The following is an 18,009-nucleotide window of genomic DNA, read 5'->3' as shown; positions in this document are numbered from 1 at the left end:
ACCTGCATAACGCACTAGTGCGAGGATCCGGGTGTCCCAATTGAATTGTGCCTGCGCGTTTATGCAGGCCCCTCACATGGGAGCTCGTCGCCGTATCGACAATAATTTTCTGAAATTTTTGGCTAGGCTGGCCGGGACTTTGATATCCACCCCGCCATAAAACCACCACCACACCCAGACCCGCGCATCGCCAGCAGCAGCCCGACAGCGCAACCTCTCTGCTGCCAGAACCAGTCTCGTGTGCCTACCAACTTCGAGCGCTCACTCCCGACCATCGGACTGCCACAGCAAACCGACAGAATGCCCGCCAAGACGATCTCGCCCGAAGAGCGGGTGGCCATCGGTATCGCCTTTGGCAACTCGTACAGCTCCATCGCCTGCACCGTCGACGGCAGCCCCGTGGTTATTGCCAACGAGGATGGTGACCGTCAGATCCCGACTGTCCTTTCATACGTCGATGGCGAGGAGTACACCGGCAACCAGGCCAAGGCCTTCCTCATCCGCAACGCCAAGAACACTGTTGTGTCTTTCAAGGACTTCCTTGGCAAGGAGTATGTGAACCGAGATCGCAACATTCTTCACACCCCCAAAAACTAACGACTTTCTCCCTTGTCGCAGGTTCAAGGCGATCGATCCTACCCACTGCCACGCGGCTGCCCACCCCCAGGCTGCTGGTGACAGCATATCATTCACCGTCCAGGACAAGGCCGAGGGCGATGCCTCTACCCTGACAGTATCCGAGATCACAACAAGATACCTGCGCCGCCTGGTACAGTCCGCCTCCGACTACCTCGGAAAGACTGTCAACTCTGCTGTCATCTCTGTCCCCACCAACTTTTCCGAGAAGCAGCGCGATGCCCTGATCAAGGCTGCCAACGATGCCGACATCGAGGTCCTCCAGCTCATCAACGAGCCCGTCTCTTCGGTCCTCGCTTACGACGCCCGCCCCGAGGGTGAGGTCAAGGACAAGATCGTTGTTGTCGCCGATCTCGGTGGCTCTCGCTCAGATGTTGCCGTCATTGCCTCGAGAGGCGGCCTCTACACCATCCTCGCTACCGTCCACGACTACGAGTTCCACGGCCTCGCTCTTGACAAGGTTCTGAGGGACCACTTCGCCAAGGAGTTCATGAAGAAGAACAAGGATGTCGACCCTCGGGAAGACACCAGGGGTCTGGCCAAGCTCAAGGCCGAGTCCGAGTCTGCCAAGAAGGCGCTCAGCATCGGCACCAACGCCAGCTTCAGCGTGGAGAGCTTGGCCGAGGGCATCGACTTCCAGACCACCATCAACAGGCTTCGGTACGAGACCATTGCCCGCAAGGTCTTTGAGGGCATCACCCGCCTCGTCGAGAGCGTCATCAAGAAGGCCGAGCTCGACGTCCTCGACATTGACGAGATCATCTTGTCCGGCGGCACCGCGCACACTCCCCGCATCGCCAACAACTTCCGCGCCATCTTCCCCGAGTCCACCGCCATCCAGGCGCCCTCGACGAACCCCAGCGCTCTGAACCCCTCGGAGCTCCAGGCCCGTGGCGCCGCTCTCCAGGCCTCTCTGATCCAGGAGTACGAGTCCGAGGACATTGAGCAGTCCACACATCCTGCCGTCGGCACTGTCAAGCACATCACCAACGCCATCGGCGTCGTCTCCGTCGAGGACGGCGACGAGGTCTTTGTCCCCGTCATCGCCCCGGAGACCGCCGTGCCCGCCAGGCGAACAATCCACATCGCCGCCCCCAAGGAGGGCGGCGACGTCCTCGTCAAGATCGTCGAGGGTAACACGCACATCAAGGTCACCAAGCCGGAAGCCACACCCAAGGAGAACGGCACGAAGGACGACGAGGACTCGGACGAGGACTCCGACTTCGACTCGGACGACGAGGAGCCCGAGGAGCTCCGCGAGAAGGTGTGGAAGATTGGCACCACCCTGGCCGAGGGCGCCATCAAGGGCGTCAAGAAGGGCGGCAACGTCGAGGTCACCATCACTGTTGCCGGCGACCTCGGCGTCACCGTCACGACAAGGGAAGTCGGCGGCAAGGGCGGCATCCGGGGCACCATCAAGGCCCCTTAGAGATTTGCTGGACCGCCGCCTAGTCCTTGAAATCCTTTGCTTTTTTTGTGGCTCGCACATGATATAGAATTATTGATGACGACGAGATCCTTTTTTTTGCCATGAGCCCCGACGATTAAAAGAAGGTGATGATTGAAAGATGGGTTGACGAGGCTCGGCTGGGCAACGTAGTACACAAATACAATCAATAGACGATGTCCCTCCTGCAAAATACATGGACTCCAAACATATGCATGTGGTCAGCCTATCAATTGATATTTGCGCATGCATCCTCAATGTCATCAGATCTTCATCTTGCTTAAATTATATTTTGTTTGGCACATCAGCCGTGAAACTTATCTACAAGCCCACGAGCTCCCATCTCGCCAGCCGCCCAACGTCCTCGCCCACATTGCGCACTACGCAGAGCCGGCTAGCGATGTCGCCCAGACCAGCAGCTCCTCTTCCTCCTCCTCCTCCTCGGCCGTGGGCTCCGCTCGGTTTACCGCTCTTCTTTGCTCCTCCCTTGTTCGCATTCACGTTCGCCTGGCCTCCCCCAGTGATTGCAACACCACGATCACCGGCGGTAGCATATCGCCGCAACTCCTCCGCCGCCAGGACGGCAGACAGACTGCCAATGCCTTCGCCGCGGCCGTCACGTAGGTTGAACTCGCCCTTGGTCACGAAGCCAATGAGGTCGTGTGCGTCGGGGCATATCGGCTGTCCTGTACTCAGCAACAGCGAAGGCGACAGGGACGGTGACTGCTGGGTGCCGTGAGAAGCGAGGGTTCCTGCCGGCAGGGCCGAGTTGGGCGGGAAGAACCCGGCGCTTCGCGCGGCTGAGGCCGGAGACGCCGCAAGGGGCGCGGTGAGCTGCTGCGCGATGAGACGCTGGCGATCTTCGACTGTCAAGGGCCTCTGTCTGCTAGCTTTGGCTACGGTGGTGGCGGCGGCGCCATTGAAGTTGTTGTTCTCGTTGGGGTAAGGCTTCTTCCTGTTGTGATTGGGAAGAAGCGACAGCCATTGCTCGTGAAGCTGTCCTGCAGGTATAGCTTTGCTGAATGATTGCTGTTGGTCTGAGACGGGGAAGCTGGCGGGGACGTCGGCAGACCCTGGTTTCGAAACCGGCCCATCAGCATCCATTGCCGATTCTTGATCTAGGGTGGCTTCCAGGCGCTTGAAGTCCGTTGGCAGCCGATAGATCCGTGCACAGGCTAGAGGTGTGCCTTTAGTGATCATACGGATCTTGATTGTAACAAGGTTCCCCGTAGAAATTTGCATCCCAGAGTCTTGTTGCAACAAGGTGTTGAAGGCCAACTTTGGCAAGAATGACAATTTTCCAAGAGGATTGTCGTTTGAGGGTACGGAGACTGGACCAGCTGCCTTGGGCTCGGCATCCTCCATGTCCACATCAAGTTCAGCCGTGGCTGAGTTTCCTGGTATCTCGTCGGCCCCATTCCCCGGGAAGAGCAGCTCGAAAGCACAGCTCCAGCCTGGACCGATCTCGCCTTTGCGCCCGCCTCCAAGATTAAGCGTTTCATAGTTGTGCCGCTTGCCTTTCGGCATGCGCTGCCACTTTTTGAGTCTGAGGTCGCGTTGCTCGAGCTCCCAGGCATTTCCAGCCTTCGTGCCCGGCACATCTCCAGGAAACCACGGGAGGCCGCGCTCGAACGATAGCTGGCGAAGCTCATCCAACCCACCGAACTGGGGGTTGCCTCCAGTTGATAATGGGTAATGCATCAGACAATACCAGAACGGCAACACGCACTTCCACGGCAGCAGGACCGACCATACGCCGGGTGCTTGCGGGTCGGTGGGATGGCGGGATGCGAGGACTATGACGGGTATCGCAGGATCCTCAGGAGTTGTCTTGAGCGGTGCGCCAGGAGCTCCTTTGCTTTTGCGACGATTTATAGATTTTTGGGAAGGGAGTCGTGATGCCTTGAAGCGAGCATCGCGATCGAAAAGAGCCATTGCGCCACCTGCCGGTTCTTTGTGGAAGGTGCTGAGCACTTCATACAGCTTGTTGCGCGCCTGGGCATCGCCCTCGGCCGTGGTAGTGATATGGCGTCGGGGCAGGAACGGATAGCGCAATCGTGGATCGGCTGCCGAGAAAGCGAACATGGAGCCCAAAGGCAGAGACGCCGGGTCTTTGAGCCCAAACAGCGTTTGAAACTTTTCGCCTAGGGACTTCGCCGTGTCCTCTGCATGAGGCTTCAAGATGGCCATCAGAGCTTCGGTCGAACTGGGACCTACCAGGTCGATGGCCCCTATCTCGTAGCGTAGGTCTTCCACATATGGGCGCGGGTTGTTGGTCCTTGCTAAGCGCAGAAGCTCGTCAAAAGTGTCGAAAAATGCCGATGGATGCACGCGAATGAAGAGCCGTCTCTGCTGCTTCTCCATGTCGTCGTCACCGCTTTCGGATGGCCCGACGGGGTTCCAGATGACGGTGGCCGGCGCAATTACGGTTGCCGCGCCTGCTACTTGCTTCTTGAGCAGACCGGTCCAGTGCACAGCACCGGCACGCCACCGCTCTCCTCTGTCGTCCCACAGCCTGTCGTGGTTCAGGCCGATGGCCTTCAAAACGTTCCGCACGCCGCTCAGTCGGCCAGCTAGACCGATGGTGCTGATGTAGCTCATATCCCATGCTAGAGCGCCGCGATCAAACTGAGCACGGTGTGTAGGCCTGTATGACTTGTTTGAAGGAGTCAGGGGGATGGCGAACCTCCATAGAGGTTTGGAGGGCTCCGTCATCCTTGCTCGCTTCGTATGCCACAGGTGCGTTGGCAGCCAGGTCTTGTTGATCTGTCGCCTCCTGAACTTGCGGTTCGTCACTACCGGGTCGTTGAGCGTGTTCCTGCGGATCTTGGGCCTGGCAGCCCTCAGTGACAGCGTCTTTTTGTCCAGACCAGGCTTCTCGGACTTGAGCAGCTTTTTCCGCTTGGCCAGGAGCCCCAGTCGGCGCGCATTCTCTGCTCTCAGCCGATTGCGCGTGGATCCCGGCTTCCTCGTCTTCGAGTTGACTGTCGGTGTGTTGTCCTGGACCATCTCCCTCTTGGCTCGGGGCTGCAACCTCTTTGGCACGCGCTTGTGGTTGTGCGCTGCCGTCCGCCGGCGCAGAGTGATGGGCACAATCTGGAAGGCCCGGCTCGTGCTCGAGGCCTTTGTGCGGCGCATGCTTTCTGTCAGGGCCTTGAGCTCGAAGGAGCGAGCGTCGATAAAAGACTGCACGTTGAGCTGCCCATCCTGGACTGCCGGATCTGCCTTGCTGACGGCGATGGCGCGGACGTCTCTGATGGTCGGACGGGGCCCGAAGCGGCCATGGCTGTTGTTGCTGTTGGGATTTCCGCCATTTTGAGGGCCCTTGCCCGGCTGACCTGCTGGTGCCTTGAAGTCCTTTGAAGGCCACGTTGTTGGCGTGCTGGTCCCCGATGGCGTACTCCTAGGAGTGGACTGCTTGTTGTGCATGGGCACAACCTTGTGGGTGGCGTTGGCATTGTCCGGCTTGGGCCTTTTGGGTGGCCCAGCATTGAGGCTGCTTTGAGGTGGCCGTTTGCGCTCTTGAGCCCGTGGCTGGGTGTTGCTCTGCTGAGGCGCCATGTTTATTGTGTTATGGGCCTGCCTTTTTTCTCCCCCTTCGTGGTGAATCAGTCCCCATCAACGATGCCTGCAGTGGGTTCACGTGAGATATTGCATGATGCAACACGTGCTTGATGCGTCGTTCCTCTACAATGCTTTGCTGTCGAGCCCACGCGCTGGACGTGTGGTTTGATATCCAGTCCGCGTGGGTGATGGATCGCCGCAAGCTTTTCCCGCGGTCGTTGCTCTGCAGCTGGGCATGCCCCAGCCCAGCCAGGGTACGTTTAGCGTACGTACCTGAAGGTACTTAGCGTGCACAGGCAACGCCAGCCCTGGAGTGGGGGGCCCAGGGACCGCCAAGCTTCTGCGCCAACGCGCCCCGAGAGCCCCCCTTTTGGCGAGCAGACATTGAGTGCCTGGCGTGGCTGGATTTGGCAGCCCAGGTGGCCGGATCCGCGCTGCAAGGATGACGTCTTGGGGGTCTGGTATCCTCGACCCTCCCGTCTGGATCATCTGTCTGTCGTGGCCGTTTGCCACTCCCAACTCACCACCACATCAAAATAGCCAAAACCGCTGTTGCGCCCAGTCCCCAAGGTCCATCTCACAAGGGCGAGGCCCAGTCGGCAATCAAACGCACCACTCACGCCTGCCCGCCCTGTCAGCTTATCTGCCACCTCGAAGCTTAGTAGCTCAGCCCCAGGCTCGACCGTCTCGGCTCCCTCGGATCCTGCGACAACCCTCCCCTCGAAGAACATCTTTTGGCAACTACCATACTCTGACCTGCCGCCACGACAAAGACCAACTTGAGCATTCGACTGCAGCGACCTCTATTCAGTGCGCGGTTTGACATAGATGAACCGGGTCAGGCCGGTTGCGCGCCGGCCGTCCCGTCACGATGGCCTCTTTAAGTATGCGCCCCACGCCGTCCGTGCAGCTGGTGGTACGCCAGAAGGCCTGAGCTGACCAACACATCTTTTTCCCGTCCTCTGCAGTCAACAAGGGCCGCAAGCCGAAATTCGAGCTCCATCTCACCATCTACGACCTCAGCAACGTGCCGTTCAAGCAAGGCTCGTCCACAGTGAAATGGCATCTCCCCCATTCGATGCATGCGGAGCACCGCGGCCGCACCGACAAGGCAACGACCGACTGGCTCACCCACCGCGCCACTTACAACTACACAAAGGTCGTGCCCGTCCGCATCGCCATCGACCGCGCCAATAACCTCGCCGAGTGCGCCATCGAGTTCGAGGTCCTCCACGACTTCCCCTCGCCCCCGGGGGTGAAGCCCGACAAGGGCACCATCGGCACCGTCCGGCTAAACCTCAGCGAGTACGTCGAGGAGAGCGAGGTGTACAGCCGCAGAAGGAGCGTCGGCGCGGTGGGCGCCTCGAGGGTGGTGGGTGGCATGGAGAATGCCAAGGAGAAGATAGCCCACGGCCTCCACAGCAGCCACGGGGTCTCGCGGCATAGAAGGAGCGGCAGCGCCAAGTCGTATTCGAGCTCGGGCGATCTTGGTCCCGGAGACGTCTCGCGCGCCATAGACGAGCGCAACGAGCTACCGGACGACCCCATTGTGGAGGAGGGCATCATCAGGCGGTACCTCATGCACGACTGCAAGATCAACAGCACGCTAAAGATTGGCATTCTAATGGTCCAGGTTGACGGCGATCGCAACTACGCCGCGCCACCACTCAGGTCCGCGCCCATGTTTGGCGGGATCGCTGGTATTGTGGGCGACCAGGAGTCGTACAGCCTGCCGGTTGCCGAGCCATCTTCGACAGAGTCCGCGCTGGCCGCCAGCCTGGGGGAGACCAGCAACTTCAGCATCATCGGCTCGCACGATGCGACCGAGCTGGTCGACATGTACCGACGAGCGCTGGCGGCCAGCTACTCGTGTATGCCAGGCGAGCTGCCCGCGGATGAGTGCATCGAGGATATATTCATGGGCGGAGACGGCAGCGGCAGCGCCCTGTACCCAGCCACGTACACCACGGGTGTGCCGAGAGAGGATCAGAGGTTCGACAAGTCGCCGCCGCGGCACGACCACAGGCGCGCGCTCCGCGACGACGAGAGCAACACGAGCGCGAGGACAAGCGGCAGCGGCTCGCCGAGCGACGACTTCAACTCTGCCACGCTGCGTCCTAGCGAGGCTCAGAGAGCACGCTCGCACATGCGCCAGCACAGCGGCGGCAGCGACAAGAGCGCACTGACCGTCACCAACATATGGGGCCGCAACAACGGCGGCGGCGACAACGGCCCAGGTCTCAGCATACCCAGCGGCAGTTACGGGCACAGCAGCAGGCACCGCGGAGGCGGCGCGAACCGCTATCCGACCTCGATCCCATCTGCGCCGACGCGTGGGTCAGGGCTGGCCGACCACGAGGTCACCGTTGAGGGCCAGAACGAGAGTATACTGCGCAGCGTCGGCCTGCGTGGCCAGCGGGGGCAACAAGACGACAGCGCGGGTGGTGGTGTCAATGGCAATGGTGGCAGCGGCAATGACGCTGGGGGGACTCGGAGCGGGAGCATGGGCAGCATGTTGAGCCACAACGGCCGCAACCATAACCATAATGGCCGTCATCATTCTAGGCATCGAAGCCGTGAGTGCAGCGAGGAGGATATGAGAGAGGACTTGATCGCGTGGAAGCTTCCGGGGGCGGTAAAGTGAGGGAGGGAGGGAGGGAATGGCGGCGGTGGATCAATGGGGCCAACACAACCTACTATTTTGCAGAACCGTTTTGCGAGCTCAGATGCGGTAGAGGTGTCATCCTGTACTGATCCTACCAGGTTACCTATCTATACTGCGGGTTCTGCGTACGACACAAGGTGGGCCTCATTTGCTACGAACGGCCGGCTGATTGATCTGCCAGTGGGTTTTCAGTCGTTTGCTCGTTTCTCCGGTTTGTCTTACTTCTTCTCTCCTATCCCTTTGTCGTTTCGACGACAGCTAGGGCGCTGAAAGCTCCTAGGCGCGCGCACGGGGACGGGTAATGTACTTGCAACTACTATGCTGGGGAAGCGCCAGCAGGATATACAGCGTGGGGGCGTTCAGAGGCGTTTTTTCTTTTTTTTACAAGCATTTGGCTGGAAAAGTTGTAATAACAAAAGAGAGTAGAGTTTGGAATTACTAAAGTAGGCAAACTTGCTTTTGGGCTGATATAAGCCGCGTTTCAAGCCTGGTCGAGAGCTTCCTTTATGCATGCCCTCTCTTATGGTGTTCAACCTTTTCAGGCAGTGGAAATAGCATAACAATGCGATCTTATTCACGGTGAAAAGGGACGTCCAGGAGTACGCTCTTTTTGACCAGTTAGGGATCGATGTGTAGTCATGTGTAACCATTTGAATCGGGCTTTGCCTCAGGGTAGTTGTAAAGGCTTCCTAATCAGACGTTCACAGTCCAGGAAGTGCCGGATCAAGCGGCATAAACACAGATTTGTATTGCTTGATTATGTACACAGCAAGGGTAAGTATAAGGTACTATATAACGATCCGTCTGTGGTTCCCTGCCTTACTTCGCGAGACAATCACCACATGCAGACTAACTGCAAAGGGCATAATGCAGCAGGTCTACAGCTAGAAAGCACAGGGCTCATATTGTGCAGTAACAATGAGCGACCTAGTTGTAGAAGCCCAGGGCCTCGCCGACAGGGCTCTTGAAGATACCCTCGGGGTCAAACTTCTGACGGACCGCGTTGAAGCGGGACAGGTGGCCCGGGTCGATGTTCTTCTTGGCCAATGAGAAGACTTCGCGGGTGTTCTTGGTCCAGTGCGGGCGGCACGGGAACTCATTGATGAGAGTTTTTGCGAGGTTGATGTCTGTTTGTCGTTGGTGGCATGTCAGCTATGATCCATGAAGCAGTAACCATGAGGCGTCGTGTACTCTTCGAGGAATAAGGGGGGGTAAATGAGAGTGAAGAAAATGCTATGAGAGGAGCAAACGAGACTGATTCAGGCACGATGTATGTTCCTAGGAGGCCGCACTTACAGAATGGCTCGTTGAAGCGCTTTCCGTCGCCCGAAGTAGGGTGGAAGGACGGGAAGTCAAACATGATGGCGCCCTTAGACCAGTCCGCGCCGTCCGCAGTGTTGGTAGTAACCTGGCCCAGGAAGTCGTCGTAGGCCTTTCCAAACTTGATGTTGATGCCGCTACGGTAGGTAGACGACATTACAATGAGCTTCTTGTTCTCGGCGTCGAATAGCTGACGGACGCGCTTCAGCATCTTGTTAGCCATAGGAATAGGGAAGGCGAGCTCGAGAGTATAGCCATGTAGGCCCCACTCCCACTCCGGCTTCTGGTCGGGGTATAATCCGCCAATGAGTACGTCGTAGTTCCAGCCATAGACGGGAAAGGACTCGATATCCTTGTTGGTGGACTTTTCCCGAAAGTTTGGTTTCTCCCACTGGCTGAAAGTAATCTCCTCAAAGAGCAGATTGGAAGTATAAAAGTACTTTCCGCTCTCCAAGACAACCTTCGCGGCGGTAGCTTCGATGGCGTCGAGCGAGAAGGTATTCTGAAATCCTTCTTGAGAGCTCTGCTCCGTAGGCACTTTGTCGTAGTAGCGGTGGTGGAACTTCTTCTTGTATGGCCACCACTAATATTGTGTGAGAGAAATCAGCAAGCAGCTTTTGTAGGCCGATACAAGAGCCAATATGGACAACTGCAATTCGCAAGGACTTACCCAGAAGTTTGCCGTAGCATATGGCGCAATCAACCCATAGATATCGCCGTTCAAGACTTCTTCCTCATCCAAGCTAAGCACATCACCAGGTTAGGTCTCACCAAAGATACGCAAAAGGGCGGCGATTCTAATGCTTACGTCTTCTGCATAGCGTAGACCTTGAAGTCGGGGTAGATCTTGAAAGTCATCCGGACAATGACACCGAGAAGACCCAACGATGTCGACGCTGCGAGCCAATCATCGTCGTTCTGGTCTCGGTCAATTGTTACGAGCTCGCCTTTGCCGTTGACAATGTCCAAGGACAAGACACCGGCGGTAACCATGGAGTCCTCTCGGAGGGAGGAGCGGTGTCCACCCATGGCAACAGCACCAGCCATGGTGATGTTCCAGTTGACAAGTGTGTAGCCCATTGATGCTCCGTTGTCGTGGAGGTACTCTGCGAGCTGGAGGAATGTAACACCAGCCTCTATGACCACAGAGCCGGACTCGGCGCCTTCCTCGAGGGTGAAGTTTGAGATTCCGTTGACGTTCTCCGTGCGGACGACGACAGTCCTCGGGTCGTCGGTGCACATGGTGTCGTACCACATGTGGCCCTTGCCAGAAGCACGGAGGGGAGTGCCACTGGCAGCAGCGCCCTTGACGAGAGACACAATCTCGTCAACGCTGCTAGGCCACTTGACGGCGGCGACATCGTTGCATGCTGGGAAGCCTTCACCGTCGAAGGTGTTGTAGGGCGCAGCAGATGCGCCGAGTGCCAGAGCGGCGAGAATTGGAACATGACGGAGAGACACCATCGCGAGTGCTGGCGAGAGCCCAGGGCTTCAGAAAGGGGATCTGGTGCCACAACGACGCAATACTTGTGTTGGCCTCTCTGAATCTTGGGCCCTCACGAAGGGGATTATGTTGCCCTTTGTATGGCCGCGTTGGCCCACTCCGTGTCCGATCGGTGTTGCCAGCATGGTCCTCCCGGAAAACACGACTCTGTCCCCCAAATCGACTGGCTGGTCGCCCAAAACCCGAGAACTGACCGCCATGGCGTGTTGGAAGAACATGGATTCTCCACAAAGTGACCCTTCTGCCGTCATTTCTCACGGGCATACCTGGAAAGCCACCACACAGTCGGCCTTGGCAATGGAACGCTGCCCGCGCTTACTGGCAGGAAGAGGGCGATATATGGTTGATTATAGCAGGCGATCTATGAGGAGACGAGCCGAGAGGCATGTGACACTGGAAGAAATTGTTGAGGCGGAGGCCTGTCCGTGCCGAGCGGGCAGAGGCACAAGCAGCGATGCTTGTTTCTCCTGGCAGATGGACCCTGGCTGATGAGGGGCCCAATGGGGTACTGCCTTTCGTGTTCATCAGCAGGTCGAGGCAGCAGGCAGGGCCAGGAACCATGCGATGTTCGTTGCCGCTTTGGACTGGAGGGTTACAGGCATGAGTCGAGCTTGTTAACGGCGTGCCAGGGTCTCTTTGCGGGGAACCCGGCCTCTTCACGCAACTGGGTTGCATTCGGCGGCCAGCGGGCGGCGCATCACAGCTGCTTCTGCAGGCCAGCATCGACTCGTCACAGAGACGCCCCTGCCAGGTGTTTCCCACAAACCTCGGGTCGTAGTACCAGTCTCGTGATCGGATCGACTGAGGGTGGACTGCCATCTCCAACAGGTCGGGGTTCAGGTCGTGCTCGCTTGGTCACTATGTGGTGATGAGTTGTAACTTGGCCGAGCCTAGTCTGGCCTTGAGCAAAGAAGAGCAATATATACCTTCCACCATCAAGCTGTGGGACGGAGGAGACTCGACATGCTTATATGCAAGCTGATCCGGATCCGACAGGATTACTTTGAGCAAGGCCCTGTTCGCTTTCGGACTACAGCGACGACATGAACCATCAGCCAGTTGGCAGAGCGCGCATAGCACTCTGAGCTTCCCAATACGTAATGGTCTTGCGACCAGTGAGGAGGCCGTCATTTGTTCGCCGGGGGGTAGGGGTTGGGACGGTGGACCTGGAGTGCCCCAATGCTGATCAGTGCAGGCATTCTCCAGACTCCCAGGGGCCCCCTGAGGCCGGTCACGGGTCTCGTTGATGGACTTTTGTACCCTGGCTGACTTGTGTATGTCATGGCTCTGAAGCAAATGCTGTGGTTGCTCGGCGATTCAGTGGCCGAGGACCGCAATTTATCGTGTGATGACAACAGACCTCCCAAGCCGGAGCTCTTTTCCTAGTTGCGGATGTGCAGATCGCAATACGGAACTCCACAGAACTTTGCGGTCCGCTGTGCCATCACAAAATAGCTTTGAAGAGAGCCAAAATATTCAGGGAAATGCTCGTCGACCCACGAACGTGTCTCGTGCGCATGGCAAAGCAGCGAAATGATTGCCGCCCAGAATTGGCCGATCACAATTGTCAATCCAACATATTACACGATAAGCACAAACTGCTTTCAACAAACACGGTCGATTGGTGTAGTTGGTTATCACGTCAGTCTAACATTACACAATGTGAACACTGAAGGTCGGCGGATCGAGCCCGCCATCGATCATTGTTTTTGCCCTTCTAGTCAGATTGGACCCCATCATTTTGCTCTTTCCTCACAACCCAGATGAGGCTGTCTGTCGTCAAAACAGTGTGTTGCTTTATTATTCGTGTTTTTCTTTTGACAATGTTTGGTTTTGGTGTGGGTGTTTTTATGGACGTCTTGCAGCCTGTGGTACTGACCTCAATGATAATTATTCGGCCCACTGAGAGCTGATTAACCCCGACCAGTATCCGGTTTACACGAATTCTGTACTGCACAATTGAGCATTGTGCTCATTTCAAATGTTGAAGACAAAAAATCAGTCTATTGTAATTTTCAAACTACTTTCCGTATGGCCTCCACTGTCCCTCAGTAGTACACCCTCAGATACTCCGTCAGCGCCATGATGGCCATGGCCTGGCCGTACGGCATACTTGTTATCGGGATGTCCTTGTAGTGCTGCAGGTCCATGCCCATCCCCGTGCCGAAGGACGTGTTGAGCAGCTCGCCGTTTTCGTCAATGTTGTCGAGCACGCCGCGGATGGCCTTGAGCGCGACGTCCTGGTACTCCTTGCCAATGTACTTTTTCCGCTGGCTCTTGAGGATGCCGTACGCGAAGCCCGCCGTGGCGCTGGCCTCTGGATACGACCCGGACTCGATCGGGTGGTCGAGCAGCGTCTGCCACAGGCCGGACTCTTGGTTCTGCAGGGGCTGCAGGGCTTCGACCTGGGCCTTGAGGGTGTCGAGCAGGTGCGACGCCACGGGGTCGTCGCGGGGGAAGTCGATGAGCTCGAGGAAGTCGGGCAGCGCGATGGTCAGCCAGCTGTTGCCGCGGGCCCAGCGGGCGTCGGCAAAGTTGTGGCCCTCGCCGCCGCGCTCGTTGCTGAAGACCCAGCCGTGGTAGAAGAGGCCCGAGCGGTGGTCGAGCAGGTACTTGATGTGGAGGAGGAACTGGCGCTTGGCCTCGGCGACGTAGTGCGGGCGGTTGAGGACGAGCCCGATCTTGGCCAGGGGCATGACGGTCATCATGAGGGTGTCGTCCCAGAGCTGCTGGTGGTGGTCAGAGAGGTAGGTGACGTGCTGCATGCCGCCGTACTTTGTGCGCTCGAGGTCGTGGTACGCCCACTCGGCCCACGAGTCGAGCCAGGGGAGGTACGTCTTGTTGCCCGTCTTCTCGTAGACGTAGGCGAGGGTGAGGAAGACGGCCATGGTGTTGATGTTCTTGGTGGTGCCGCCGGCCTCGAAGCGGTTGCGGAACCAGTCCTCGATGATCTGGAGGTACTTGTCGTCGCCGGTGATGTTGTAGTAGGCCCAGATGCCATTGAGGCCGATGCCATGCGTCCACTCCCAGTCGTTCCAGCCCTTTGTGTCGATGATGCGGCCGTCGGCAAGCGGCATGAGGAACTCGCCAGTCTTGTCCTTGATGTTGACCATGCCGTCGATGAGCAGCTTCACCTTGGCATGGATGTCGGCGGCCTTGATGCCGTGGAGCTCGGTAGGCATCTTGGCGGGTGTGTCTGTCTGTTCGTGTCTTGTGTGGCTGTAAGTGTGGTGTTACTGGACTGACTGGCTTGTTGTCTGCTGTCGAGATGTTGGGCTGTTGCTACACGTGGAGCGTGGAATACCTTCTTGAATGCCTCTTGCACAGCCTGGCAGAGCAGATAAACAATGTCTGGCGCCCTCCCGTGATCTTTTTGCTGCCCCTCCCCCTCTCCTTGGGAATTCAGGCGCGGGTGGTTTAGCGTGCCCAGACACGACGATGCATCTCCGCACGGCGCAAATGAGGAGAACCATGTCGGCTCTGTTGCCAATTGGGGCCCAATGGCTGACCCGGTCCTCGGGCAAATCTTCCCCTGGTGGGATGTTGGACTGGCGGGTCACCCACTTGGCCGTGGCACAGCATCAGGCTTTGCACACAGAAAGCGGTCCGTTTCGGCGATTCAGCAGTCCTCCTTGGCCCTGTGCTGGCGCTTGCTTTGCTTGTGATGGTCGTGCGTCTCCACATTCGCCCCGCGGGGTCCCCAGCCCGCGATTGTGCGCTAGGACAGCGACTTGGACATGTTGAATTAAAGATGTAAGCTCTCTTTGCTAATGTCCCTGAGCTCACATTCCACACTGCCAGCCCCGGAGCTCCCGAGTCTGTCTGGCATCCAGGCGGGGGGCTCGCCGCTCATTGTGTGCTGTGGTGTGCTGTGTCAGTCACACTTCGGGGTCGCATGGGGCGACCCCCGAAAGAGTCGGCCCCCATTGTCCCGTGTAGCGTCACCGGCAAAATAACTCTTGACGTGCGGAACAATCATGATGCTCGCCTCGGCACATCGTTAGCCGTGCGCTACTGCGCATGCAGCTTCCACCACAGGACTTGCCTCTGTTCTCGAGGTGCAAAGCACTTGCTCATGTGCTCAACTTTAGTCCAGTTTTACGGCAAAGGCCCAAACGGTTCTCGCAGCGGAGCAACACGTGGGATCCCCATCTTTTGCGAGGCCTTCGGAGCTCGAGCCCGACGGTAGTATTTGTACCTGATCTTTTGCCATCCAGAACGACATCTTCACCAAGTCCGTTACCACGATACTGAGGCAGAAGTCATTCCTCACGTCTTAAAAATGCTTCCGGCCAGCACTCACTTGCTTACCTTCGAGAAACGATGTCTGCCCAGTCGTCATCAGCAGAGGGTGAGGTGAGTGTAGTCCTGTGCAGTGCGCAGCACATTATTCATAGCGGCGGAGAATCGTCTTCTTCTCCTTCAAACGTATAATACAGATCTTCTTGATCTCCGCAAGGCTCTCGTCTTCGCACGAAACTTCCTTGCAAACAAAATGGTTCTTGTGTTTGCACTGCTGAGCTCGAGCGAATTCGGACACAGAGTGTTCGCTTTTGGGACAGTGCAGCCGATGTGTCCGAAACGCGAATAGTGCCCTCCCAGCGGGGGGAGTGGGGCCTTGCCGTCAGGGCTTGCGGGTCCCCTTGTCAGCGATGACATCGCGCTCTGGCTTTGCGTGCGTGCGTGCGCGTGCGTGTGCGCAAAGTGCAGGCATCAAATTATTTTGGAATGATCAAAGGGTCTTCACATCTGCAACTTCACCGTCCTCTCAAGATTGCAGGGCTATATCATCTCCGATTTTGTCACGGCGATTGTGGCATTGAGCAAAGCCTCAGCTAGGACTGGTTGCCTTGATTGACTTTGGCGCAACACACACTCACCAGGCGACCCGGCACTTCAGCTTCCGCTCACAACAGCGACCACCCTACAAAGACGGTCCAAGTCTACCGTCGCCATGGATAGTCGATCACAATCGCGTTCGCGTTCTCGCTCGCTGACGCCGAGATCACGTGGCTCTCGCTACACACGATCACCATCACCAGCTCAGAGTGGGAGAGGACGCTCCTATTCACGATCGGCCTCACCGGCGTCGCGGCGTAATGGGCGGTATCGCAGTCGCAGTCGCAGTGACAGTCGCGACAGAAGTTGGAGCAGGAGCAGGGGCCGGAGCGAAAGCCCATTGCGAGGGAGTACAAAGGTAGACACAGCCCTCTCTCTCCCAGGGATCGACTTCGCAGCAGTGCTAACCATCAGGTGCGGCGCAGATTGTGGTGGAACGTCTGACAAAGACAATCAATGAAGACCATCTTCGCGAGATATTTGGCGAGTATGGTCGTATACGCGATCTTGACCTCCCTATGAACCGGCAATGTAGGTCACCTTTATTTCAAGTTGGACCTCATCCAGGGCTTTGACGCACACTCACTAACTAGTCTCCCCCAGTCAACACAAATAGAGGCACTGCGTACATCCTCTTCGAGGAAGAAGCCGATGCAGAGGCTGCCATAGCACACATGCATGAAGCGCAGCTGGACGGCTCCGTAATCAACGTCTCGATAGTCCTGCCGCGGCGCAAGTTCTCCCCAGCTCCGCCGACCGCGAGTCGCGGCGCGAATATTGATCCAAGACAGCCCGCGCCACGCGGCCCTGCCGGGGATGGATACCGTGGAGGAAGGGGAGGAGGTGGTGGCGGCGGAAGAGGTGGTCCAGGTCGTCGCAGGCGTGGACCACTGGGTCCACCATCGCCCAGGTTCTCCGGCAATCACGGTGGGCGGAACGGTCCACGAGATGATTACAATGATCGCTGGTCGAGATCACCGCCGCCTCGTCGTGGACGCAGTCCCTCTATCGACTCTCATGGCTCAAGGTCGCGCTCTCCATCCAAGCGAAGGGGCAATGGGCAGCCTCGCCGAGGAAGTCCACGCGATGACTACCGGCGGAGCCCAAGTCCAGTCGACTACCGCGGCCGGGACGGCTCAGACCGTGCACGCAGCGACCGCTAGCAGCGGGACCGTCTGCGATGAGCAATGCCGATTTAGGCTAGTTTGAACAGGCTGAAATAAATCGGCAATCAGTAGCGAGAGGGGGAAAATTGAGACAGCGAGTTCGGCAGCTGAAAACACAGCGACATCTCCTTGTACCAACGAGGATGCGTCGGAGGGAATTTGTGCTAGCACGGGAGGAGTGACGGACATGAAGTCACCCTTCCACAAGTATGAGAGGACGACAGAAAGGGACGTGATTGTCACCAAGGGCAGCACTAGGCTCGTGGAATACCGCTGGACATCAGAGGTCACTACAATATTCAAGCCCACTAGCAGGTTGTGACTGCGTGCAGGATTGTAGAACGGCTGTGGACACGAGTTATTCATGACGCTGGTCCAGCCACATCTCCCACAAATTGTACAAAGACGTCCCTTGTGTAATGAGATGCATGCCTGAATGCCAGCTTGCCGCAACAAAATCTGCGTTCCTGTTCGAAGCCAGGCATATTGAAGCTATCTGCCGGGTAATTTGGCTCGGAGTACAAGACAGGATCTCATTTGCCTCCAGCCATCCAGCCTGTCACGGAACCTACAATGACGAGTCTGTTCGACCCGCAGCAGGCACAGGCAACATCATCTTGGCTGAGCAAATGTTGGTCTACATGTGTGCACAACGCTTGCTTTCACGCGGGAAGATATCGAGGCGACAAGGATGCTCACACCACCAGAAAGAACTCCTGGCCATAAGCAAAAAAAAAAGAAAAAAACAGGATCGACACATGTCTCAACTACATGCGTGGGAGATGAATACTTCTAGAACGGCGGCCTCGCGCTCCACCTCGAGCTCACCTGAGACCGTCGACCGGGGTGCAGCCTGTCACCAACGGCA

The 18,009-nt window shown here is 57.5% G+C and overlaps 7 protein-coding genes and 1 non-coding gene across 8 annotated transcripts; 5 read left to right on the top strand and 3 right to left on the bottom strand.

Annotated features, from left to right (window-relative positions):
• Positions 1 to 300: 300 nt before the first annotated feature.
• B0I36DRAFT_345368 (Hsp70 protein-domain-containing protein) lies at positions 301 to 2,065 on the top strand (the record flags this gene model as incomplete). The annotated part of the gene is made up of 2 exons (XM_046156351.1): positions 301 to 551; positions 619 to 2,065. The coding sequence occupies 2 exons, from the start codon at positions 301 to 303 to the stop codon at positions 2,063 to 2,065; spliced, it is 1,698 nt and encodes a 565-aa protein (XP_046016338.1).
• A 348-nt stretch (positions 2,066 to 2,413) lies between these two features.
• On the bottom strand, positions 2,414 to 5,350 carry B0I36DRAFT_212568 (ribonucleases P/MRP protein subunit POP1-domain-containing protein; the record flags this gene model as incomplete). The annotated part of the gene is made up of 3 exons (XM_046148938.1): positions 2,414 to 2,517; positions 2,626 to 2,774; positions 2,868 to 5,350. Coding segments are annotated over 3 exons (2,736 nt in total), but the record flags the coding sequence as incomplete, so codon positions are not given.
• Positions 5,351 to 6,518: 1,168 nt separating this feature from the next.
• B0I36DRAFT_358946 (N-terminal C2 in EEIG1 and EHBP1 proteins-domain-containing protein) lies at positions 6,519 to 8,291 on the top strand (the record flags this gene model as incomplete). Its single annotated transcript, XM_046158048.1, has 2 exons — positions 6,519 to 6,531; positions 6,616 to 8,291. 2 exons carry the CDS (start codon positions 6,519 to 6,521, stop codon positions 8,289 to 8,291), a joined length of 1,689 nt encoding a protein of 562 aa, XP_046016336.1.
• A 948-nt stretch (positions 8,292 to 9,239) lies between these two features.
• B0I36DRAFT_235884 (uncharacterized protein) lies at positions 9,240 to 11,096 on the bottom strand (the record flags this gene model as incomplete). Its single annotated transcript, XM_046149433.1, has 4 exons — positions 9,240 to 9,439; positions 9,609 to 10,215; positions 10,303 to 10,375; positions 10,441 to 11,096. 4 exons carry the CDS (start codon positions 11,094 to 11,096, stop codon positions 9,240 to 9,242), a joined length of 1,536 nt encoding a protein of 511 aa, XP_046016335.1.
• A 1,652-nt stretch (positions 11,097 to 12,748) lies between these two features.
• B0I36DRAFT_313550 (uncharacterized protein) lies at positions 12,749 to 13,142 on the top strand (the record flags this gene model as incomplete). Its single annotated transcript, XM_046152639.1, has 1 exon — positions 12,749 to 13,142. A coding segment is annotated over one exon (231 nt), but the record flags the coding sequence as incomplete, so codon positions are not given.
• B0I36DRAFT_t49 lies at positions 12,752 to 12,839 on the top strand. The gene has a single exon. It is a non-coding gene; the product is annotated as a tRNA-Val (tRNA).
• Positions 13,121 to 14,679, bottom strand: B0I36DRAFT_313548 (Six-hairpin glycosidase-like protein). The gene is made up of 2 exons (XM_046152638.1): positions 14,441 to 14,679; positions 13,121 to 14,346 (listed from the first exon to the last, which is right to left on the bottom strand). The coding sequence occupies exon 2, from the start codon at positions 14,316 to 14,318 to the stop codon at positions 13,185 to 13,187; it is 1,134 nt and encodes a 377-aa protein (XP_046016333.1). The 5' UTR covers positions 14,319 to 14,346; positions 14,441 to 14,679; the 3' UTR covers positions 13,121 to 13,184.
• Positions 14,680 to 15,818: 1,139 nt separating this feature from the next.
• Positions 15,819 to 17,349, top strand: B0I36DRAFT_62949 (uncharacterized protein). Its single transcript, XM_046163121.1, has 3 exons — positions 15,819 to 16,333; positions 16,401 to 16,506; positions 16,579 to 17,349. The coding sequence occupies exons 1-3, from the start codon at positions 16,091 to 16,093 to the stop codon at positions 17,136 to 17,138; spliced, it is 909 nt and encodes a 302-aa protein (XP_046016332.1). The 5' UTR covers positions 15,819 to 16,090; the 3' UTR covers positions 17,139 to 17,349.
• Positions 17,350 to 18,009: the final 660 nt, after the last annotated feature.

Source organism: Microdochium trichocladiopsis, assembly GCF_020744255.1.
Source record: "Microdochium trichocladiopsis strain MPI-CAGE-CH-0230 chromosome Unknown B0I36scaffold_2, whole genome shotgun sequence".
NCBI lineage: Eukaryota > Fungi > Ascomycota > Sordariomycetes > Xylariales > Microdochiaceae > Microdochium > Microdochium trichocladiopsis.
The sequence above is the reverse complement of the archived record's forward strand: the minus strand, read 5'-3'. Positions and strand labels throughout refer to the sequence as shown.